The sequence below is a fragment of the Rattus rattus genome, chromosome 8, assembly GCF_011064425.1.
Source record: "Rattus rattus isolate New Zealand chromosome 8, Rrattus_CSIRO_v1, whole genome shotgun sequence".
Lineage (NCBI taxonomy): Eukaryota > Metazoa > Chordata > Mammalia > Rodentia > Muridae > Rattus > Rattus rattus.
Window position 1 is genome coordinate 24,237,378 of NC_046161.1, and position 21,796 is coordinate 24,259,173.

The 21,796-nt window shown below is 43.6% G+C and overlaps 1 protein-coding gene across 6 annotated transcripts in view; it reads left to right on the forward strand.

Annotated features, from left to right (window-relative positions):
* The window catches only part of Opcml (opioid binding protein/cell adhesion molecule like), a 1,104,634-nt gene that overhangs the window by 582,412 nt on the left and 500,426 nt on the right, over positions 1-21,796 (forward strand). For 4 of the 6 annotated variants that reach the window (XM_032909449.1, XM_032909452.1, XM_032909450.1 and 1 more), the window contains exon 1: positions 7,290-8,258. In XM_032909449.1, coding sequence (XP_032765340.1) covers positions 8,092-8,258 — 167 coding nt within the window. In that variant the 5' untranslated portion in view covers positions 7,290-8,091. Of the gene's footprint in view, positions 1-7,289; positions 8,259-21,796 lie in introns of those variants that run through there. The other 2 variants (XM_032909454.1, XM_032909451.1) reach the window with 1 other exon arrangement.

Genomic DNA, 21,796 nt, shown 5'->3' on the forward strand with positions numbered 1-21,796 from the left:
CAGGACTGAGAGTCTTTCACTGAACACTAAGCTCAATGATTAGATAATACAGTTATTTTCTAAGTCCCCAGCATCTTCCTGCCTCTGCATCCCCTGCTCTGGGATCAGAGGCATGATCCTGTACCTGGATTGTTATATGGGTGCTGCCATCCAATCTTCTTGCTTGTGCTATGAGCACTTTGCCAACTGAGCCATCTCATTAGTCCAGCCAAGTCACCCTTACCATTCTGCTCACTTGAAACACATTCCTACCTGTGTCCATCCCCACATCCTGAGTACTTCAGCAGCCTACACCATGGTATTTCCTCAGTTACTCCATTCTCTAACTCCACCTTATGGAGATGGGCTTCTATGATACAAATATACCTCAAATTATGGGCTTCCTATTTCATGGTTCTTCCAAATGCACACAGAGCAGCTGGGCACAACACTCCTCCAATAAACACAAGCTGTAAGTTTTCCTCATTTCTGAATAACACACAGTTTGAAATTGCCTTAATGGCTGGATACAAATTTTATTATGGATCAGTTTGGCTATCTGTGTGGGGCCCTGAATTTCCCAACAGCAATCCACAACTAAGCAAGCTCTTTGAGGTAAAGTAGCTTAGTAATGATCTTGTAATTTTTTCGTTTGGAAGAAGTGATTTCTATTTCTAAAATAGGCTATTTTTAAAGAGAGAGAGAGAGAGAGAGAGAGAGAGAGAGAGGAGGGAGGGAGGGAGGGAGGGAGGGAGGGGGAGGGGAGAGGGAGAGGGAGGGAGAGGGGAGAGGGAGGGGAGAGGGAAGGGGGAGGGGGGGGGAGAGGAGAGGAGAGGGAGAGGAGAGGAGAGGGAGAGGGAGAGGGAGAGAACAATGGAGTCCATTTTATTCTATTTGCCCAAATACACACGCACGCACACACACACACCACATTTCTTGCAAAATGCTTTGTCCTGGACTTTTACAGCTCATTTGTTCACAAAGGCACTTCAGAGAAGAAGCCAGTTATATCAAAGGATAGTGCTTTTTCTTTTGTTAAATAAGGACTAGCATCATGAAGTGTTTAGTGAGTCCCTGGAAGGATGGTCAGTCCATGCAGTGTGTCATTTGACATTGTTCTGGATTGTATTGAGTAGTACTAAATTTATATGTGGAAATCCTAACCACCAATGTGTCAGTATTTGAAGGTAGGGCTTTTAGAAGGTGATTATGGTTACTTCTGTATGGATATAAAAGTGATCCTGAGCCTATGGAACTGGTGTCTTTGTAACAGAGAGAGCATTGTATGTGTGCCATGGATATATACACGTCCAGGGAATAGCTGTCAGAATCCAGGAGGAGAGCTCCCTTCTGAGCTCCGAGGCTTTTAGGGTGCAGAACTAGAAGAAAGAAGTTTCTCTTGTTGAAGCCACCAGGGTGTAGATTTGCATTAACAGCCCGAGATGGCTAGGGTAGACACTCATAAACACTGTACAAATGTACTGGTATCATGCCTGCATTTATGAAGATGCAAGCTGGAGGCCAGTTTAGCTAAGCAGCAGAAGGAATGTTGCACAGATGGTAGGCTGTTGAGGTGGGAATCAGTCTAGCCTCTAACTACAGTGCCCTAGACCCTTTTTTCCACCAGACACCATAAAATAGAGGCTTTTCCTTGCTCTAAATCACAGCCATGAAGTTACAATGGAGTTTGAGGTCCTAAATTCGAGTCCTTCCACTTCCACTATAAATGTGAGACATTCCATTTTGTTAACAAATAGTGATTTCCTCATGCTACACTCTACTCTGTAGAGATGACAGGCAAGAAGCGTTGAGATGCCAACAGTTAAGTAGCGATCTCAGGTCCTACAGGATGTAATGAAGTAGTTTGTTTTTAAAGTGCAGGCGAAGGCATGGGAGCCTCTAAGTCCAGTAAAGACGCTGTGACTCTTTTGTCCCTATGACACATTTATAGAGGAGAATTTTAATGCCCCTTTAAAAATAGCAAATGGAAAGCAGGTTGAAGATGAGAAAAAATGGTGTTGCCCCCAGTTCTCCACTGCTCCTTCAGGTGCTTCCTTCTCACACCATCCTGACATCTGCACTAGGCTGCAGTCTCCTCAAACCCATTGCCTCAGGGACATTCATTCTCCATCCTTATTACAGAGAACTGCACTTCTTAGCTATCAAAATCACTCTTGGTTCTTTTCCTTTACTCCACACCCAAATCCAAATTTGAGGTAAATCTTAGCTATTGTATTTGCCCTTTTTCCTTTTGCCTTGCATTCTACTATTCCCACCACCATTGTTGTTCCACTTCTCTTTACTTTCTGGGTACTTCTGCAATCCACTCTCTACCAGCAGCATGGTGAAAGCATTTGCAACCATTTCATCTCTCAGATCCTGGTACTTGCCCGTTGAAAGTCTCTGAAGTTATTGCACTGAATTTAGAATAAATCCTTATATGGTTTCCCTGCTGCCCACGATCCAGTCGTCTCATGCCTTCTGCCTACACCTAAAGTTCCTCTGCCAGTCACCATCACAACAGCCATTTTCATGGCCCTACTTGGCTGGATCCAATAGTCCATCAGGTCTCCCATCAGAGGTCACCTCTGCAAAGATGCTTTCTCTCACTACTCAACTTAACATCCTTTCCATCCCATCAACTCCCATCACACTTTGTTTTACAGCACATTGTCCAATCTAAATACGTCTGTTTGCTTATTTTTCATGATTTTTTCCTCACCTCAACACTTATTCACACCCTTGCAGAAAGGCACATAAAAATATTTGTGTTATTAATGGGCTACTGTACCTTCAGTCCTTTAAATACTGTCCACCATAAAATAGACATGTAATCATATTTACAGATTAGTAAGTGGCTTAATGTGTGAGCAAATTAGAAATAGTGCTGGAGGGTTTTCAAAGGGAAAAAAAATACCGAGACAGGATCTCATTCAGCACAGACTGGCCTCAAACTCAGTGTATAGCAGAGAACGCACTTGGCTTTCTAATTTTCATTGTTCCACTTCCCTTGTGCGATCACAGGCACGTGTCACTGTGCCTAGACCATGTAATGTTGAGATCAAACCCAGGGATTCCTGTGTGCTACACAAACACCCTGCTCACTGAACTACATCCCTATATTCCTTTTCCAGAGTTAAGAGGTTTTGCCATTTTAAAAATTAGTTTCTTTTTTTATCTGCCTTGGTTATCTCCTACTCTGTGATTCATGAAGAGGCAGTTTATAAAGATTCAACATCACTTAGAAACCCCCAAACACACACACACACACACACACACACACACACACACACACACACAGAGAGAGAGAGAGAGAGAGAGAGAGAGAGAGAGAGAGAGAGAGAGAGAGAGAGAGAGACCTACCTTATGTATACATGCAGGGCGCAGCGGGTGTAGCAGGACACAGATGCCTTGAAATATCAAGATCAAGGCACTGTTTAAGTTCTGGGCAGAAGATGCCTGACAGTCAGCAGCCATGTTTTTGCTGACTAGTTCTCCCTCTGTGACATGAGGCAAGAGCCCACTTGCGCTGGGTTGCTCTTCCCAAGAGGCCATTGAGAATCTATCACCAACCACAGTTTTCACCTAAGTAGGAAAACAATGGGGACACCATCTCACCATCTGATTTCATCAGGTTTTACCGAACATACTTAGGCTGTGACTGCATTTTTCTTGGTAGGACGATTCTTCCTGTTACCCTGCCACTCAATCTGTAGGCTGCAGAGACCACCTGCTGCTTCAAGTTGCCACCTGTCACTGGAGTTCTTATCTGGAAGCCACCAGAACTCTTTACAGCCTTCCTTCCCGTCTGCTTCTCCCTTCCTCCCTCTTTCAAACTCTTTTCTGTCAGGATTCCTTTTCTCCAACCATTCACAACTATTTCTCTTCAGGTAGCCAGTGATCTTGCCTTGTGTGGACTACAGCCCCTGGATTCTGGATCTTGTTATAAGTAGCAAAGGTTGTGTAGGTGAGTTGAAGCTCTCCCGTGAACAGTGAGTTTTATGTCGCTTCTCTCAAACCTTTCTCCACATCACCTGTTACTTCATGAAAATACACATTAAGCTATAGAACCATAAAGTATGTTGATGATGGTACCCAGCCTGTCAAGCATTAAGTGCATTCATACACTTAATCAAAATCTATGTCTTCCACACATGTATTGGAGTGGACCTTTCTACTTCCAGAGCTACTGGCTCTCCCAAGACCACCTCATTTCCTGGATAGAAGAACCACGTTCTCTCTTCCTCATAGACCAAGAAGCCATTTCTTACCCTAAGCCAAGGGCCAAGCTCGGGATTACTGGAGGTCACCCACAGAGCCTACCAAAATATGTAATCCAGTTTTCCTCCCTTCCTTGCCCAGTGCCTCCACACTTGCCCAGTCTCTTGCCACACTTTCTTCTTACTTTCTACATCCCCAGACCATGAGTATCACTGGGTGCTATGGCCCTTCTCTTGGGAACTGTAAAGAATATTCTCTTCTTTTGAGGGCTGGTCACTTTCTCCACTCTGATTAAGTACAGTTCTGGCTATACTTAGATACATTCTTACTCCCTACTCTTTCCAGGAGATAGGTATTATTTGGTATGAATTGCACAGAGACAGAGACAGAGACATGAGGACTCAATATTTCAACAACGACAACAACAACAACAACGAACTTCAAAGCCAGTATCCCAACCATATGATAAATTGTCTCTACATATAAATTCATGTATTCAAGTAGATGTAAATTAGAAGTCTATCCTATCACTGCCATAGGACAAAGCTTTTGACAGAATATTCCTGGCCAAAAAAACTGTTTAATCATGTTCACTGTAAACTCTGTTTCCTTTTCCCATTTAATCTTAAGTTTTAGCCCTACATTCTACTAGTTCATAGCAATGTCTTACAAATGAATGGACTCTGCCCGCTTCCTCCAATGCTGTAGACAAGAGATGAAGATTAACATACAGACAAGATCTTTGCAGTTCCTTCTTTGACTCACAAGTTTGTGAAGTCAGATTTATTCTGTCACCGAGACTAAGCCGGGAGTCATTATAACAGGCGAGTATAGAGCCAGATCCTTGTTCTTTCAGTCTCCAGAAGTCCTTACTTGGAGAAAGCTGGCCTGGAAAGTAGGAAAGTAGCCTCCTAGCTTGTTCCTTCACAGGCACCAGCCTCAGGGTGTGTTACTGAGGAGTTTTCTCTTGACTTCAGTTCATCTCTGCCTCAGATTTTACTAGCCTCAGTCATCCTTTCTCATCTGGAACCTTGTACACTTTTCTCCTTTCTTGATATCTCCGATAGTTCTTCCCATCTCAAGCCACTTTTCCTCAGTTAGTACAGCAATGGCCCCACCCTCACTTCCTGATAAGGCATCAGACAAACAGGTGTCTGAGAAGATCCAAGCATGTAGCCACCGAGTGTCAGACAGAGGACTAGGGAACTGCCTTCCGACCAGACTCTGTTTATATTCCCTCCCCCAATCAAGATATAAGTTCAGTTCGGTGACAAGAAATTCTAAGTGCAGGAACCCTTGTCAGCTTAGTACAGAGTAACACAAGAAAGAGCCTTTCTATGTGATGATCCTGGATCCCAGCATCACAGGGTACAGAGAATTGTGAATGTACAGAAAACTCCGATTGTTTTCTGGATAAAGAACATGTATTGAAACTGGTGGGTGTTTCCTCAGCTTTCTTGGATGTAGGGGAATGTAGAGGCTGGGGGAACAGTGGTAATCCCTAAATACTGGTCGTGCTCCCCAAATGCTGGTCGTGCTCCCCAAATGCTGGTTGTGCTCCCCAAATGCTGGTCGTGTTCCCCAAATGCTGGTCGTGCTCCCCAAATGCTGATCGTGATCCCAGCATCACCCAATCCCTGTGTGCACCATTTCTTCTCCCAACCCTGCAGCCCAAGACCTCATGAAGGAGTCTTGTCTCCCATACCTGTTCTGCCAATATAATTTTCACTCTAGCTGATATGACTAGTGATAAGTACTCTATCCTTCCAAGGTAAGACGTTCTAATTAAAAATTTTAAGCCTAAAACGTGTACATGAGCTAAGCATTTTTACAAGTAGGACTGGGGCACTATTTTTATTTTTTTCTTTTTCTCAGCCCCTTGGAAATGAGAGCAGGTAGAATGCCTTTGTATCCTTGGGCAACTAAAGTAATAAACACGAAGAGCTTAATGCTTATTTTTGAATTACATTTCATTTTGGCAATTGTGCGGAGCCCTGCCTAATTTAACAAAAGGCTCCGAGAAAAAAAAAAGTACAGTAGAGCAGACGCACATAGCAACCATTAAATTAGGGTACAGGCATGAGTGCCACACAGAGAGGGAAGGCTTCTGCCAGGCAGAACAGGAGCAAGAATAATGGCAGGCCCAAGGAAAGCTGGCGCTCTTGGGTTTAGACTGAAGGAGATGGATCTCAGCCCAAAGCAACCTAGCGATTGGCCTCTAGGAACACTGTATCCCGGAGTTCCCTCTTGGCACTCACTATTATGATGCTCTCTCCTGTGATCAGAAAGCCATAGACGGATTTTATGAAGTCCAGTTCTACTACTCTTTAGGATCTCCACGTGATTTTCCCAGCTCTTCCTTTTCACCACAATGAGATCCACAGATAGTGGGGATTATTTTGCATGTTGCCTTGTAAGGAGAAATTCAGTTACCAGCTAGAGACACAGAAATGGAGTGAAGGGGCATTATGTGTTTCTAGGTAGGCCATCAGAGCAGGAAGCTTATAGCAGCTTTTTGCAGCTTTTTGCATAGGCCCAGGAAACACTTAGGATTAAAGTCTGAATGGACAGCGGGCATCCACCCTGGCTTAGCTACCTGGAGTGGCGAAGGCACTTCAGTTCTCCGGGGTGGGGTCTGACAACTTTTGTATGGCATTGCAGAGGGAAGGTGCCAGTGTCAGTTTTCAATTTGCTGCTTTCCCCAGAACTCCTTCTCCAGCCCTCCCCTCTATCTCCCCACCCATATCAGGGGAAGCAGTGAGAGGGACTCAGCACCTCCTCAGCTCGCTGGGGTACAAAGGGAGAGCAGAGCTTTTTGAGTCACTAGGCACCTTCCCTCGGGGGATCCGGGCCTCGGTGGATGCTTCTGTCCCGGTGCTGCGGGGGTTAAGGTGGGCGCCCGCGCCCCGCACCCGCCAGAATGAGCGTGCAGCAGTCCGCGCCACCCGCCAGCCGGCTTGCTCTGAGTCGACACCGGGAGAAAGTGGTGGTCAGGGATGCTGCTGCTGCCATGACAACCCCGGAGGTCCGGGCCCGCGCGCGTCGGGGCTGCTCCCCGGAGGAAGGCGGCGCGGAAGCTGGGGGCGGCCGCTGAGCGTGGCGTCCGCGCGTCCCCGCATCCCGTGCAGCGTCCCTGGAGGAGGCGGGGGGCCGCAGTCCGCTCGCTCAGCTCCCCGCGCTAGAGCCTGCGCCACGGTGCTCCGCGGGCTGGCGAGGGCCGGGCTGGCAGGACTCGCCCACTGGGCTACAGGGAGGACAGCCTCGGAGCAGAGGAACTGGGCTACACCTGCTGCGGGTCACCGTGTGGAACTTTTTATCGCCTTGGGGTCCAGATCCGAGACTCGGGGCTGTTTTCTAACTCCATCCAAACATGTGTGTGATCTAATAAAACATTTTCTCCTCTCCTTGAAATCGGGAGCTTTTTTTTTTATTTTTTATTTTTTTTTATGACATCTCCTTTCTGTCAGAGACACTTGCCTTCTTTGGGTTATAAACTTTTGATGCCAGACCTCTGCAGAATGCGCCCAACTGAATCTTAAAGTAGCTTCACCGAGAGAGGCAGAGAACGCACAATCTGTGACCTTCGTCCCTGCTCCTTTTTTTTGTGTTCTCACTCCTCCCGGGCTCCCTCCGCCCCAGGGAGCGTTGAGAAAGCTCTTTTTTGGATGCAGGAGGGGGCATCTGGTTCTGCCAGGCTGGAAAGCTGAGGCTGGAGCAGAGGAAGAATTATTAGACTCCGGAGAGCCTGGACTCAGCCTTGCCTTCTCCCGCTCCCAGCTCCTGCTTTGCTCTCTGTGTGCTTTCGTCCCTCAACACTTCCGGCTATTCTGAGAGGGCAGGGGACAAGGACCGTGCAGCTGCAAGAGTTCTGGGAAGTTGTGGCGGTCGAGAATGGGGGTCTGTGGGTACCTGTTCCTGCCCTGGAAGTGCCTCGTGGTCGTGTCTCTCAGGCTGCTGTTCCTTGTACCCACAGGAGTGCCGGTGCGCAGCGGAGATGCCACCTTTCCCAAAGCTATGGACAACGTGACGGTCCGGCAGGGAGAGAGCGCCACCCTCAGGTAGGGAGCCTTCCTTCATCTGGGGACAGAACCCATTGCACATGGCTTCAAGGGGAAGGAGTAAGGAAGAGAGGAAAAGGAAGCCAGAAAGAGGGGCATTTGAGCATGCCAGGGGCCTTTTGCGGGCCCAAGAAGTGGCCAGTTACTTTGTGTGATTTCCGATACCAGTTTTCTGGGACGACTTTGTCATTTGGTCTTCTTTTGGTCTGCAATCTTACAGGCAATGTTGAAGTCTACACTTGGGACTCCGTGTATGCATGGGGCCATGGGATGGCAAGTTTCACACCCGGATGAGACACTGCGTAGTTAACTAAATACCCTTGGATTTTCCTTCCAGTCCAGAAGGATGTGGTGGCACAGGATTGCTCTGAGCTAACCATGTGTGACGGAAGTTTGTGTTGGGGCTACTTTTACAATGGAAGCATCTAGATTTCCCGTGCCAGGGCACGACCGTTCACGAGTCCGATAGAGACACAGCTCCCCAGTCTAAACCTGTGCTGTGCACTTGGGCCCTCATGCAAATTATGAGGCCTTTGTATTTTTTGTGGGATGGGACCAAGAAGAGGAAGCATGTAGCTTTTATGCACCGACATCATTCCTGTGTGAGAAACACAATAGGAAGCTTTTTGTTTTAGCTTAATGAGTTACAGAGAATCACTTCCACGCTCCAGGCGGAGGGGTGGGGGGGGGTGCTTGGAATATGCACCTTTGGGGACTGGGCCTGCTGCAGCAGAGACTTTAATAAAAATGCAGCCACCACTTTCCACCAGCTCAGCAGATATCATCTTTTATCCCTTTAATGAGGCAGTTCTGGTCCTAGGAGACAGATTCAGGGACATCCCAGCTTAACTACGTCTCACAGTGTACACGGGGTGAATGCGTTTGCCCTGCCTATGACTTTGATGGTTATGGTGAAAATAAAGCATTCTGACCCAGATTCTGCAGCCAGAATGCCTGGCTCCTACAAGGAGATGTTGAGGGTGGGGTTTCCTTCTTCCTGTTCCCTGTGCTTTTCCTTGTGGAATCCTTCCAACACAGACAAGCCTCTCCCTGAGGAAGAAATCAGAGCTTCTGAAACACCACTGTTCCTTACATGAACCGTAGGGTTAATTTTGGATCCCTTCTGCCTTAGGAGGTCCATAGGTAAATCATCCTTTTAGCTCGTGCAAGGCCCCAAGCCTTGTCTTCTTGACCTGCATGGTCCTAGAAAAGACAACAGAGATGGTCCTTATAGACAGCCTGAGTTGCAAGTGCTTCTCGTGTTTTGGACACCCCTTTAAACTTAGCTTGTAGCAGATAAGAGTGTGTTATCCTTATTTTGTTGTTTCAAGGAAGGTTCCAGATCTGCTCTTTGAGGTCTGATTTGTGGGAATGCACCTTTTGCAGGGGATTGGTGGTTCAAAGATACCAAAAGCAGATCACTGCAGCCGATGTGAAACCCAGGAACTGTGGGCACTCATTAGGAGTGGCAGGAGAGTTTGAACATTGCCTCATACATATTTTTCTCCCAATCTTTTGTTAGAGGCAAAGACTTGTTTCATAAACAAGGGGAGGAATATTACTGATAAATTTACAGATCCCGCCCCTGAAAATTAAATCGGAAACTTAGAAAGTTGAGCTTTTGCCTTCTGGGATGCAGTAAGACAGTTCTACCAGCAGAGGGCCAGCTTCCATCTACCTTTTTTTTTTTTTTTTTTTTTTTTTTAGCTGCTGGCCTGTTTTCATGATCTTCAATTCTAATGTTTAACAGCTGGGCTTGGTAATGGGAAAGGGAATAAAAAGGAAAAGCTGAATAGTTGCTTTTCATGCTTTGTGGAAAACAACAACGTACGTGTTCAACTATGGCTGCTGGTGCTTACCTGACTGCTATTGTAGCTGACTTTTAAAAGTCAGCACAAGCCTGGTTGATTTTGCCTCTCTTCTCTCTTCTGTACCTTCCCCTGCTGTAGACAAACTTATTCCTGCTTCCACATCTTACTCTACAGAACTCCTCTACACTTTTTACCTCCTGTAATCTTCTCTTCCACTGCCCTAATTTTATAAGGCGCCTCCACCTGACGATCTTTTCTTGTTACTTATGGTCCCCTTCCTTTCTTCCCTCCATCATTAATTCTTACCATTCTCTATGCTAAAGCAGCTAAATTCGTTTGCTACTACCTCAACATTTCTTAAAAAAAAAAAAAAACAAAAACAAAAACATAAGCACCTCATGCAGACTTCTGCAGCTTGGCTTTCAACCCCTTTCTCTTTCCTTGCCTTCTAATCTGTTCTATGAGCTATGTTCCTTTCTTTATCTGTAAAACGTGGTACTCAGTTGTTTCACCGAGAGGCCATGTTCTCAGTAAGTGGAAAACCACAGATGTGGCCTCAGAGAAATCTACCATGTGTTATTTGGTAGTGTTTTTGTTTTTAAAAGTTACAGTTCATTTTGTCTTTTCAATTTTTGCAATACTGGGGATTGAACCCAGGACCTTGTGCATGCTAGAAAAGAATTGTGCTATAGCCTTACAGAATTCTCCATGGTCTTAGAGCTCTATGTAAAGTAACTTTTAAGTCTCCATGAAAGAGTTCATTGGTGATTTATTTCTTGGGAAGTTAGTGTTTGCAATGTATCAAAGAATTAAATGATATTCATGTCTATCAGAATTAGAAAACACTCTTGAAGGTTCCAGGTCACATGACCCCCAGTTCCTAAATTTTGAACAAAGTCAGACAAGGAGGAGAGAGCAGGTAAAGCCAAGAAATCTAGAAGCTTGGGTACACTCAGATTTTCCTGTGAAAATTTCTCCAGCACAGAGAGTTCAATGGCTTCATGTGGGAGATCAGTTTTGTTGCCACAGGCCTTTGGTTCTACTGAGGGACCTTCGGAAGTGACGTGGCTAAAGAAGACTGAAGTTTTCAGTATAGATAAAAACTCATTTTATATACACGAGGCCATATTACTGTCTCTGTAACTATTCATAGGGCTGCTTGAAAAGTAAAAATAATTATTTTAATGCCGAGTTATTTTGCCTTTTGGAAAAGAGACGATATGGAAAATGAAGGTGCTATTCTTTATAGTTGAATTATACCTTCTATGAATCTGATTTGAATTCATTTATTACAAATGGGCCCTCTTGGCCGGAATCATTTCATTACAATTATGAGCTGTTGGGTTAAAAATGTTCTGTGCCTTTCTGTTAGATTAGATATGACAAGTATCTAGGAGTCCTCTGTCTGAATCGATGACTATATTTGGATGGCAGCTCAGGGTCTGGGCATGGTCAGCTGTCATCTGAGAAGCCATTTCAACTGCAAGCACAAGCCATACTTTCTTCCTGGGCCACAGCAACTCATTTTCCCCCCTCTGTGTGCTTTGTTTCCCTACTCACATGGATATTTTGAGGGGTGTCCTAGATGAGTGGCTATACTTGGGGTAGTTTTCAGGCAGTGGGTAAATCCAATATGGTGGCTTGTTTTGTTGTTATTATGTGTTTGCTTGCCTTTTTATAGTAATCTGTTGCTGATTTTTGCTTGCTGATCTACGATTATGCTCAATGATTCTTTTCTAAACTACCCTGTATTTTTATTTGATGGTCTGGGGTAATCCATTCAGAAAAGGTATGTGAGGTTTAACTTCTGTCCATGAATAACTCGAGCCATAGGATTTCACCAAAGCAGCTGGGACAGTGGAACTCCCAAGGACAACGTGCTGGCCTTGACCTGGCTGTTTTGTGTACTCTTCATCCACTAACAACAGCTTGACCTTTCATGTGAACTAGCAAATGTGTATTAAGGCAGTCTTTCAAAGCATGCATCATACTTGTGTGTGTTAACGTTGATGGTGTCAAAGTCAGGGGCTATATCAGTGTGATGCTGTACTTTGGGGCTGGTAAAATGAGGGCAGGAAAAGACCTGTGAGCAAGTACAGTCCCAAAGGGAATCCACTTCATGGTGGTGATGACCTGGGCTTCTTGTTCTGAAGGTATCTGAGCCACTATTTAAAATATCCATTTGGAGCTGAGGGTAGGTAGAGTTCATGCCAAGCAGAAGGGAGGCCCCAAGTTTCACTCCCAGGATGAATTAGAAAATAAAATTTAAATGTTAATTTCAGTGACTGAGGGAATGGGACTCTCTGGGGATGGCCGTGGATGTGGACATTCAAAAGTCTCATCCAGCGTTTTTTTCAAGTAAGCCAGAACTGAGAACCGCTACTCTATAAGGCTTTCTGCCCTATTATATCTGATCAAGGCTATTTTCCAGGGTTCTTCCTTTGCATTGAAATACCCCCCCATGACATCTATGTGCCCCATAGCTATACCATTGCCCCAGAAAGAGCAGGAGTCCAGGCTCAGGGACTATGTCCCTCAAGCTAACTCTTACATTGTTTCCGGTGACTCTCTAGTCATGAACAATTTGGTATATAGTATACACATGTGAACAATTTCTGCCCTGTCTATAATATCAGGTGAGAAAGAGCACAGTGTTTATTCCGTTCACACTACAGCCATGTGTATCATTTGTGCAATATTCCTACATGCTTAAATCATCTCCAAATCATTTATCTAATAAAACATAAGTGCTCTGTAAATTGTTGTTACCTTGTGTTGCATAGCAAATAATGACAAGAACATGTTTAGTATAGACACCCTTGATTTATTTTTAGTGTGATTTTATCTATGGCTGCTGGATCTATGGATGGAGACCCCACAGTTGAAGAAAGCTGATTACATGGACTAGTTGCTACTGAGACTAAGTGGAACTCCTTGGTAACAATTGATGATATGCTCAGTGTATTCCTGTTTTCTCTTGTCTACCACCTCCTCCACCACCCACACACATACACACAACTTTCAAACTCATTAGTCTCTTTTCACTTCTGCTCAGCTTCCTGCCTTCTGCATGTGGTCAAGAATTGCCCTCAGCTTCCAGTAACCCTTGCTGCAGACCTCTGCTCTAACAGACAGGCCCTGTGGATGGGTGGTATCTTCCGGTGTGGTTTTTTGACAGACTGTGGTCTGGTGGCACTCCTGTCCTATTCGCTGTGTACCGATACCATGCTGGGCACCAGGGATTAAAGGAACAAATAAAGTTCATCGCTATAATCCAATTTAGCAGGTCATACCTCTTGAAAGTACTCTTACCTCTACAGCAATGAAGTGCTCACATCTGAACAATGTGGTGTCATATACACAGGAGCAGCACTCAGAGATCTTGGGGACCTGAGGGATTTAGGATTCTACTCAAACCACTTGCCAGAGGACACAGTTGTATCTGCCAGTGTTGCAATAAGATGTGAAACCCCACAGAAGTCTTTACAATCCCCGAGGGCAAGACAACAAGCAGGCAGCTGAGTTTAGAAGACTCTTCTAGCTGTGGTAGAATATATCTGGAAAGAAGGCTGTCGGTCTCTACGGAGATTCACAAGGAGACAAACAGATCAAGGACCAGGTATACTTAGGATTGGTTCATAGCTACAAGGTTGCCCAGACCAGAAAGAGCAGGATGGGACAACATGCAGTCTGTTGTTCCTAAAAAATGAAGGGACCACTTTCCCACATACAACATAACAAAGCCAGGAGTGGACAACAGCATTAGAAAGAACTAAATGTGTAAACTCATGGCTTTCTGGAAAACTCAGCAGCTATCATCAAGTGTACTGGCTACTTATCTGGCCTCTTTTAGTCAATCTGGCTGTAGAGTCCAGTTTAGCTTTGTCTGCATTTCTTTTTCTTTTAGTTTCTAGTAAAGGACTCCCCTTAGCCTTCTTCTGTGTTCACTGTGTGGGTAGCAGCCATGGTGATGTGGTGTGCTGTGGATCTGATGGGAGCAGGTAGTGAGATACAGCTGAAGGGAAGAGTCAAGTCAGTTTTATTTGACCTTTACAGTAACAACTTCTTAAATTACCTGTTATTAATAGGAAGCTGACTTCCTATTAGTCATGAGATGAGAGAAGGGAATTAGTCTGATAGCCATAGAAATTTGTATTACCTATTAAGTTAGCAAGAAAGTGTTATCTTGATATATATATATATATATATATATATATATTATGTACCCTGGTGCTTCACATATATATATATATAAATATATATGATATATTTAGATAATAGATCTATGAATATATATATGTATATGTATATATCACCAGGTACTTCATATTTATCCTTCATTATTTATCATGAAGGAAGATGCCTTTGCTGGTGTCACGTATAGTGAAATTAATGTTTGCGCAGAGCCTGTTAAAGCAGATCCTGTGTTCTTTGCATTGGCCCTTCTGTCATCCTATCTAATCTTCTAATTACACCTGCTTTTATTCTATTATACATTATACCCTATTATACCCTATTTTTGACAACATAATATTTTTATTACTTCTTTGAGAATTCCATACACTTAATATTAAATCTATTCAGTCTCACTCTTTGTTCCTACATCTGCCTTGTCCCATTTCCCCACCTCCCTATCACTTCCCAACTTTGTGTCCCCTTTTCTTTTTTGTAATTACCCACTAAATCCAGTTCGTGTTATGTGTATAGACATGGATGTGGGGACATCCACTGACTGACCAGAGGATACACCCTTAAGGAAAACAAACTCTCCTCTCCTCAGAAGCCTCCAATTGTCAGTAGCTCTTAGTTAGAGGAACAGATTCACAACCCTCTTCCCATTCACTGGATTGATCTTGTGCGGGTCTGGTGAGCACTCGAGGCTGCTCTGAGTTGGTGAGTACAGCAATCCTGTCCTGCCAGAACATACCCTTTTACCCCAACCCTCTCTAATGCTGGTTGTCATGGTCTTTCTGCCCTCTCTTCTGTGATGGTTCAGAACCCTGGGGCAGGGGATGATAGAGGTAGCACACTTGTTCCTGAGAGCTCCAGGGCCACTTATTCTCAACTCTTGCCAGTTGTAAGATTCTATGTTAACTAGTTTCCAATACATAGGTAGGATTGGGAAAAATACGTACAGCTATAGAGATATGAATTTAGAGAGAAGTTTGACACTATGTCCCTTTAGCAAAGTAACAATAGAATATTCACTCTTTGGGCCTGGGAAATTCCCCTCCATGGGTTCTTGACCAGGCATATATTTTCCCTACAGAGCATCCCTTAAATCAATTCAATCAGACAGCAGTTGGCTACCCTCAAACATCTGTATCACTACAGTACTCACACAGGTCATTATTGTAGGTCATGGGGTTAATAAGAGGAAAAATGTGTTGATGATTTCCCCCCCCCCATCCCCACTGCCTACCTAGCAACCCCAAGCACTATCAAAGCTAACTGTCAGAGAGAAAGATTCCTGGTCAGTACCCACTGGACCAAGTTCTTCATGCCTAGTCACCAAAGTGTGTGGTGTCTTCAGCAATAGGGTCTTGAACCATGTTGTGATATAGAGCTAAGAAAAATGGCAAGAGCCCGTATTGTTTTTTTTGGGGGGTCCTTGGAATACTTCTGACCAATAATTCAAGAAGAGATATCCTACACTTGGCACTGGCTTTTGGTTTGGCAACTATGGCTTCTGGGAGGAGCACTGCCCCATGTGTGTGTACATACATACATACATACATACATACATACATACATATATACATACATATATACATATAGACAGACAGAGACACACACAATATATTATGTATATATGCAATCTATAAAATCATAGGTTTTCATATGTTCTTTTTACATGTTTTAGTGTTTTTTTAAATCTTTCCACACACTCTCCTCTCTCCTGTCATTTTTCTCCATATCTAAACTTTCTTCTCCACCATTTCTCTCTCCCTCCTCCGTATCACCCATGCTCGCCTACCTCCTCTTCCTTTAGGCTGCTCAGCACTTGTCCTGCCAGGAGCTGGGCCTCATTTTCTTGGCACAGAAGGTTAGCCTGAGGAAGAATTTGGGTCTCTGGTACTTCCCATGCAGACCCTTTAATAAACCTACAAGGCTTTAGGAAAGGAATATGCTTTAAAAAAACCCCACCTTCCCCAGTGATTTGTGGTTTACTGTGTCAGTTGTCACATCAATTACAGGTGATTTCACAGTGTTCAGGATATTACAGTTCCAATTAATGAACTGGGAAATTGAGATTTAGGAAAGTTAGGCCACTTGCCTTTGATCAAATGGTTTTATTTTCTAAAAATTTTATGTATGTATATATGTATGTATGTATGTATTTACTTACTTCTCTATCTATTTTGTTACATTGGTAGGATATGTATATATGTGGGTATAGCTATTCCATGGCATAAGTGACAAAGTCAGAGGGCAACAGACAGGAGTTAGTTCTTTCCTTTTCCCATGTGTGTCCCTGAGAGTGAGCTCAGGTTTTTAGGTTTGCCATCAAGAGCCCTTATCCAGGGAGCTATCTCAGGACTCGACCTTATAGTTCTTTATGGGACAGAGCCCAGTTGGCTGCTGTAAGGCTTTTCTGCTGTTTCTCAAATTTACGGCATATTTTCCCCACCTACGTAGAATAGGTTTCCTCATATGGAAAACATAGAAAAGTGAAATCACCCCTTGGTCTTTTTGACACACTGTGCTGAAGGCCAGGAAATCTGCATCTAGCTGTCTTCTGTCTCATCTGGAGGGTGTCCTGTAACTGCTGATATTTAAGTCTCTTATCCACATTACGAAGATATCAGTATCTTTTCTGTAACTGGAAACTGTTCAAAGTTCAAACATGGAAAAGAATGGTAACCATTGGTAGGTCCACCATACTGTCCACAAGAGCTCCTGGCTTAGGACTGCTCTGCATTGTGTTGTCCTGTAGTGTGACAGAGTATTAAGTACCTCAAAGGGTTTGCAGACTAAAACAGAATAAGCAGGTCATTTCTTGGTAAGAACTTGTCAGTGCGACCTAGAAGGAATTGACTGATCCCAAAATGCAGACTCAAGCAAGGTAATATCTTTAAGCCCTAGCATACATGCCGTTCCATATTTCCCTTTCCATTTTTATGTTCACATTTTAGTTTAAACCATTAAGGCTGTGAAGACAGCCACGGGGCCTCCATTCACCTTGCCACTGATTCATACCCTGGAGAAAATTTGTGACCCATTTTACCCTCCTATTCCCTGAAAATGATATATTTGCCTTAAATTAAAGAGATGCAGAAGGACTTGACCTGGCTTCCCATAAAAGTACTGATCAATAAAGTTTTTAAAAATTAGTTTTGCATATTAAACATTTTCAGTAGGTCGGAAGATTTATGGTTATCTCGATTAACCAAACTTCCAATCCATTACAGGAACAGAGAATGTTATAAGTGGTTGTTAAGTTTTCCAGCTAGATTCCAGAAGATACTTTAACTCAAAATTACCCAAAACACTGTATGCTAGTGGTGAAGAATAGTACAAAATAATGGGTTTTTTTGTAGAAGTAATTTTGACAAAGATAAAAAAACAAATATGATAATTTTTCTATTTTTTTTTTGTGAGTGCCAATATGGAAGAGAAGTAGGTGCAATTAAAAAAAAAAGATAACATGGAAGCATGTTTTCAAAGATATTGCTGAATACTTTTAAAACTTTGGGAGTTTGAATTGCGGTTGTACTGATCCAAATTTAATGTTAAGAGGCAGAGCTTAAATAACACTCGGACTGTTGTTCCGTGTGTTCGTCTGTCACGAAGCATCTGCCTTGTGATTAGGGATATTTGATGAAAATTAACAAAGAAAAGAAGACGGAAAATGTAATTAAGGAGCTGGGATTTCAGATCAGTGATGAGCAGCTCTAGGAGAGGAGTAGAGTCTGGTGTCAAGCGTTCACTTGGGGCAGCTCATGACCATTATTACCTCCAGCTCCAGGATCTCTGATGCCTTCTTGTGGACTCTGTCGGTGCCTGCACTCTCCTGCACATAAACTCTCCCATGACGCCAACGGAATTAAAGGCAAAGTAAAATATTAAAATAATTAAAAGGAGTGGAGAAACACATGAGAGAAGAGAGCAGAAGATGTTTTCTTGGTTGGCGTCAGCTAAGATGTGAAGGAAGAGAAAGGAAGGGGCTGGGGAATAAAACAGGCATCAGGAGGAGTGAAGGGCAAACATGGGCTTTTGGAGCAGTTGAAGATAGGGAAGAAAGTTACTGGATAATAACCAGTGGCTACCTGAGTCTTGGGTTCATGGGGTACACATATGCTAGCATCCAGCTTGTACAGGCACCAGCAGAGGCAAAGACAACTAGCATGAGTTCTTGGTCCCCTCAGGCTCTAGCCCTTGGTGAACCTCACTTCCGCCTGCTGCCCCAAGGCTACTATAAACCCTTATTTCATGACTGCTAGGTAATGTCTAACTAATCTAGGTTGGATCCTACTCGGGCTCTGTGTGGTCTGACTCCTGGCTTGCCCTGCCAGAATCTGTTCTCTGAGGGACCGTTTCTCTTGACCCTAATTTCCCCATCACAGAGTTCAGATACTTTACAAGGCTCTCCTTTAGAATGTTCACCCTAGAGTTCATTGTATACACCACTTTGTGGGGGACTGTAGGCCTACTAGCTCCTGTTTTCCCTTCCCCCACCCACCATCAATCCAACATGGCTTATATGTCACTTACTCGTCTACACTGATCACCCAGGAATGCCATCCTAATATCAACCTTCTTGCTCACTCTCTGGTTATCTGGAACTTCCTGGGTGGCCAAAATGGAGTTATTATCGGCATACACAGGAAATTGAGCCCATCAGGTGTTATATTAGACTGGCTACACTTCCACTGAGATATTGGCTCTAAGGTGCCCTCTGTAAGTTCAAGGGATTATCTTTCTCAAAGCTGCCTATTAGGCTGTCTCTAAAGATACTTTTCTTGAGCTAGCTAGCGATCCAGTTCAGTTAGTAGGGTGCTGGCTTGGCATGCTCAAAGCTCTGCTTTGATCCCCAGAAGTGTATACCAGCCATAGTGTTGCCTTTAATGACAGAACTGGGGAGAAATGCAAATGCATCTGGAGTTCAAGATAGCTTTCATAGTGATTGTGAGGCCCATCTGGACCACTTGGGACCCCTACTCGAAATAAAAAAAAACCATAATCATGTATTCCTTTTCCGAGGTGCCTTCCGTACACCCTCTGTTAAATGCATTAGTACTATCTATTTCTCTTTAAGTGCTCAGCTCCCAGTAAATTCCTAATGCATGGTAGGTGCCGAAATTGTTTTAAAATTGAATACCTTTTTTTTCTGTCCCTTGCCCTTCACACAGGCACCCAAGCACACATGCAGCACACAGACACCCTGACATTCCAAGAACTTTCTCTTTCTAATGGAGATATTCTCACCTATTTCAAATTGGAAAAATCATTGAAGTTACAACCACAGTTTCTGGCATTTGAATTCTAGTTGAGATAATGATCTCTCCCTACATAGCTGGTATTTAACTTGTCCTGTCGCCTCCTGCTTGTTACAATTGCAGTATCTGTGAATTTCACAATTCTTAAAGCCACTGGCAGGAGATTTTGAGCAGCTGCAAGGGAGGTGTGCCCGCCTGTTACCAAAGTTCCCTCCATAAAGGCTAGCATGTTCGAGAGGTCTGTCTGTACACTTTGGGGGACGGAAAGGCCAAAGAGAATGGTCTCCGAGGGCATGTGGGATGAAGGATTTTGTACACATTCCCTTGGTCATCTGAAAGCAGCTGTCTCGGTAACAAGCGCCATGGTGACATGCCTGGCTGTCGCAGCAGCCTGCGTGCTCTGCACCTGCACAGAGGAAGCAGTGTGTAGAATGCTCTTGATTATATGCTGTGTCTTACAATTGGCAAGTCAATGGGTGCTTAGTGAAATGTAAGATAAAGTATAACCTCTATCAAGAGGTTAAGAGCATCAGCTCCGCAGTTGAAAGACTCATTCAAATCCCAACTCAGCCAGTTCAGTAATAGCTGTATGTGGTTGGACAAGTGACTCAATTTCTCTAAACCTCAATTTCCTGATTAGAAAAAGAAAAAAAAAGACAAAACAAAACCAGGGACTATATATCCACCTCACTGGGTTATCGAGAGGGAGGAGGCGGCCTTGAATTTGTAAAGAGCTCAACGTTTGGATTGTAGCAAGTCCACAATGAACAACAGCTTTACAAATTTAAACAACATCCTTTTCTTATTCCGGAAGATTGGTTCCAGGACCTATGCAAACTGGGAAACCTGTGGATTCCATGAAATGATGCAGTATTTGCATATAACCTATGTATATCCCTCTTATACTTTCTGTGATCTCTAAGTTACTCGTAATTTCGCACACACAGCAAATAGTTGCTATGCTGTGTTGCTTAGGGAATGGTGCCAAGAAACAAAAGGTGAAGGTAATATCATTGTATCTACAATCACTTTTCAAATAGGCGTGATCTGTCATTGTATGAATTTAGGATATAGAGCTGAGATATGGAAAGCTGGTCACATTGTATTCAACGTAAACAATAGTATTTATGTGGTGTCCATTACATGCCAAGCACCATTGTAGACAGAGTAGAGATTTAAGAGCTGAATTAATTGTATGCCCTCTTTTATAAATATTCATAAATAATGAATAAATTGGTAGAATACAGAGCTCATAGATGAGGAAATAGAAGACAAATGGAAGAGGGGGTAAAGAGAACAAATTTTTGATTTAAATGAAATATTCTCATAATAATTGTTCATATCAACAAGCTGCAACACACATATTCAACTATGCTGTTGCCGAACTTGAGGTCCCAACCAAGGCCCTGGGTTAGTTCTGTCCACCCATCCCCAATAAATTAACATAAACAACCAAAGTAATAAGTTAAGCAGAACAATTCATTCAATGTGACCCTGCTTGGAAGAAGAACAAAGTTGCAGAAAATCACTCACGTCTACATCGGTGCCCTGAAATGATTTAGAAGTTTGAATATAGGGCCAGGGAACTTTACCTCTAACAGTCCTGGCAAGGTGTGGTACCACCCCATCATTATCATTTCGGGGTTTCCTTCTCATCCTTTAAGGTGGTATGAGAAGTTGTTAGAACTTGGTGAACTCTTCCCAATAGACCAGTTCCCCTCCAGCCAAATCCTCTTCCTTCTCACAGAATAGGATTCCTGGAGGAATCCCAGTTTAACAGGGACCCATTATTTCAATAGTTCGAGAGCCAGACTGAGAGGTAAATGTCTCTTCAGAAGATCTTCATACAAATATTCCTAAGGTTTCATAAATATGGGATTTTTAAAAAGATTTTTAATTTTTTATCTTATGCATGTGGGTGTTTTGCATACGTGTAGGTGAATCTTATGCATTTAGTGCCCAAATTCAAGGACAATGGATTTCTTAGAACCAGAGTTACAATTAATTGTAAGCTGCCAATGTGCTTGCTGGGAACTGAACCCGGGTCCGCTGCAAGAACAAGTGCTTTTACCCTCAGAGCTATTTCCTGACATGTGCATGCCTCTTTGTGTGTGACAAAACATAGCTGGCATTTACGTTCCTTCTATTTTGACATGTCTGATTCAGTGACATTAAGTCCATTCACATAGCTATGTGCCATCGCCACCGTTTATCTTCAGAGCTTCTGTTCTCAATTCCGTGGGTCAGAACCCACCATTGTTTTTCTCTGAGTCCCTGGAAACTGCTA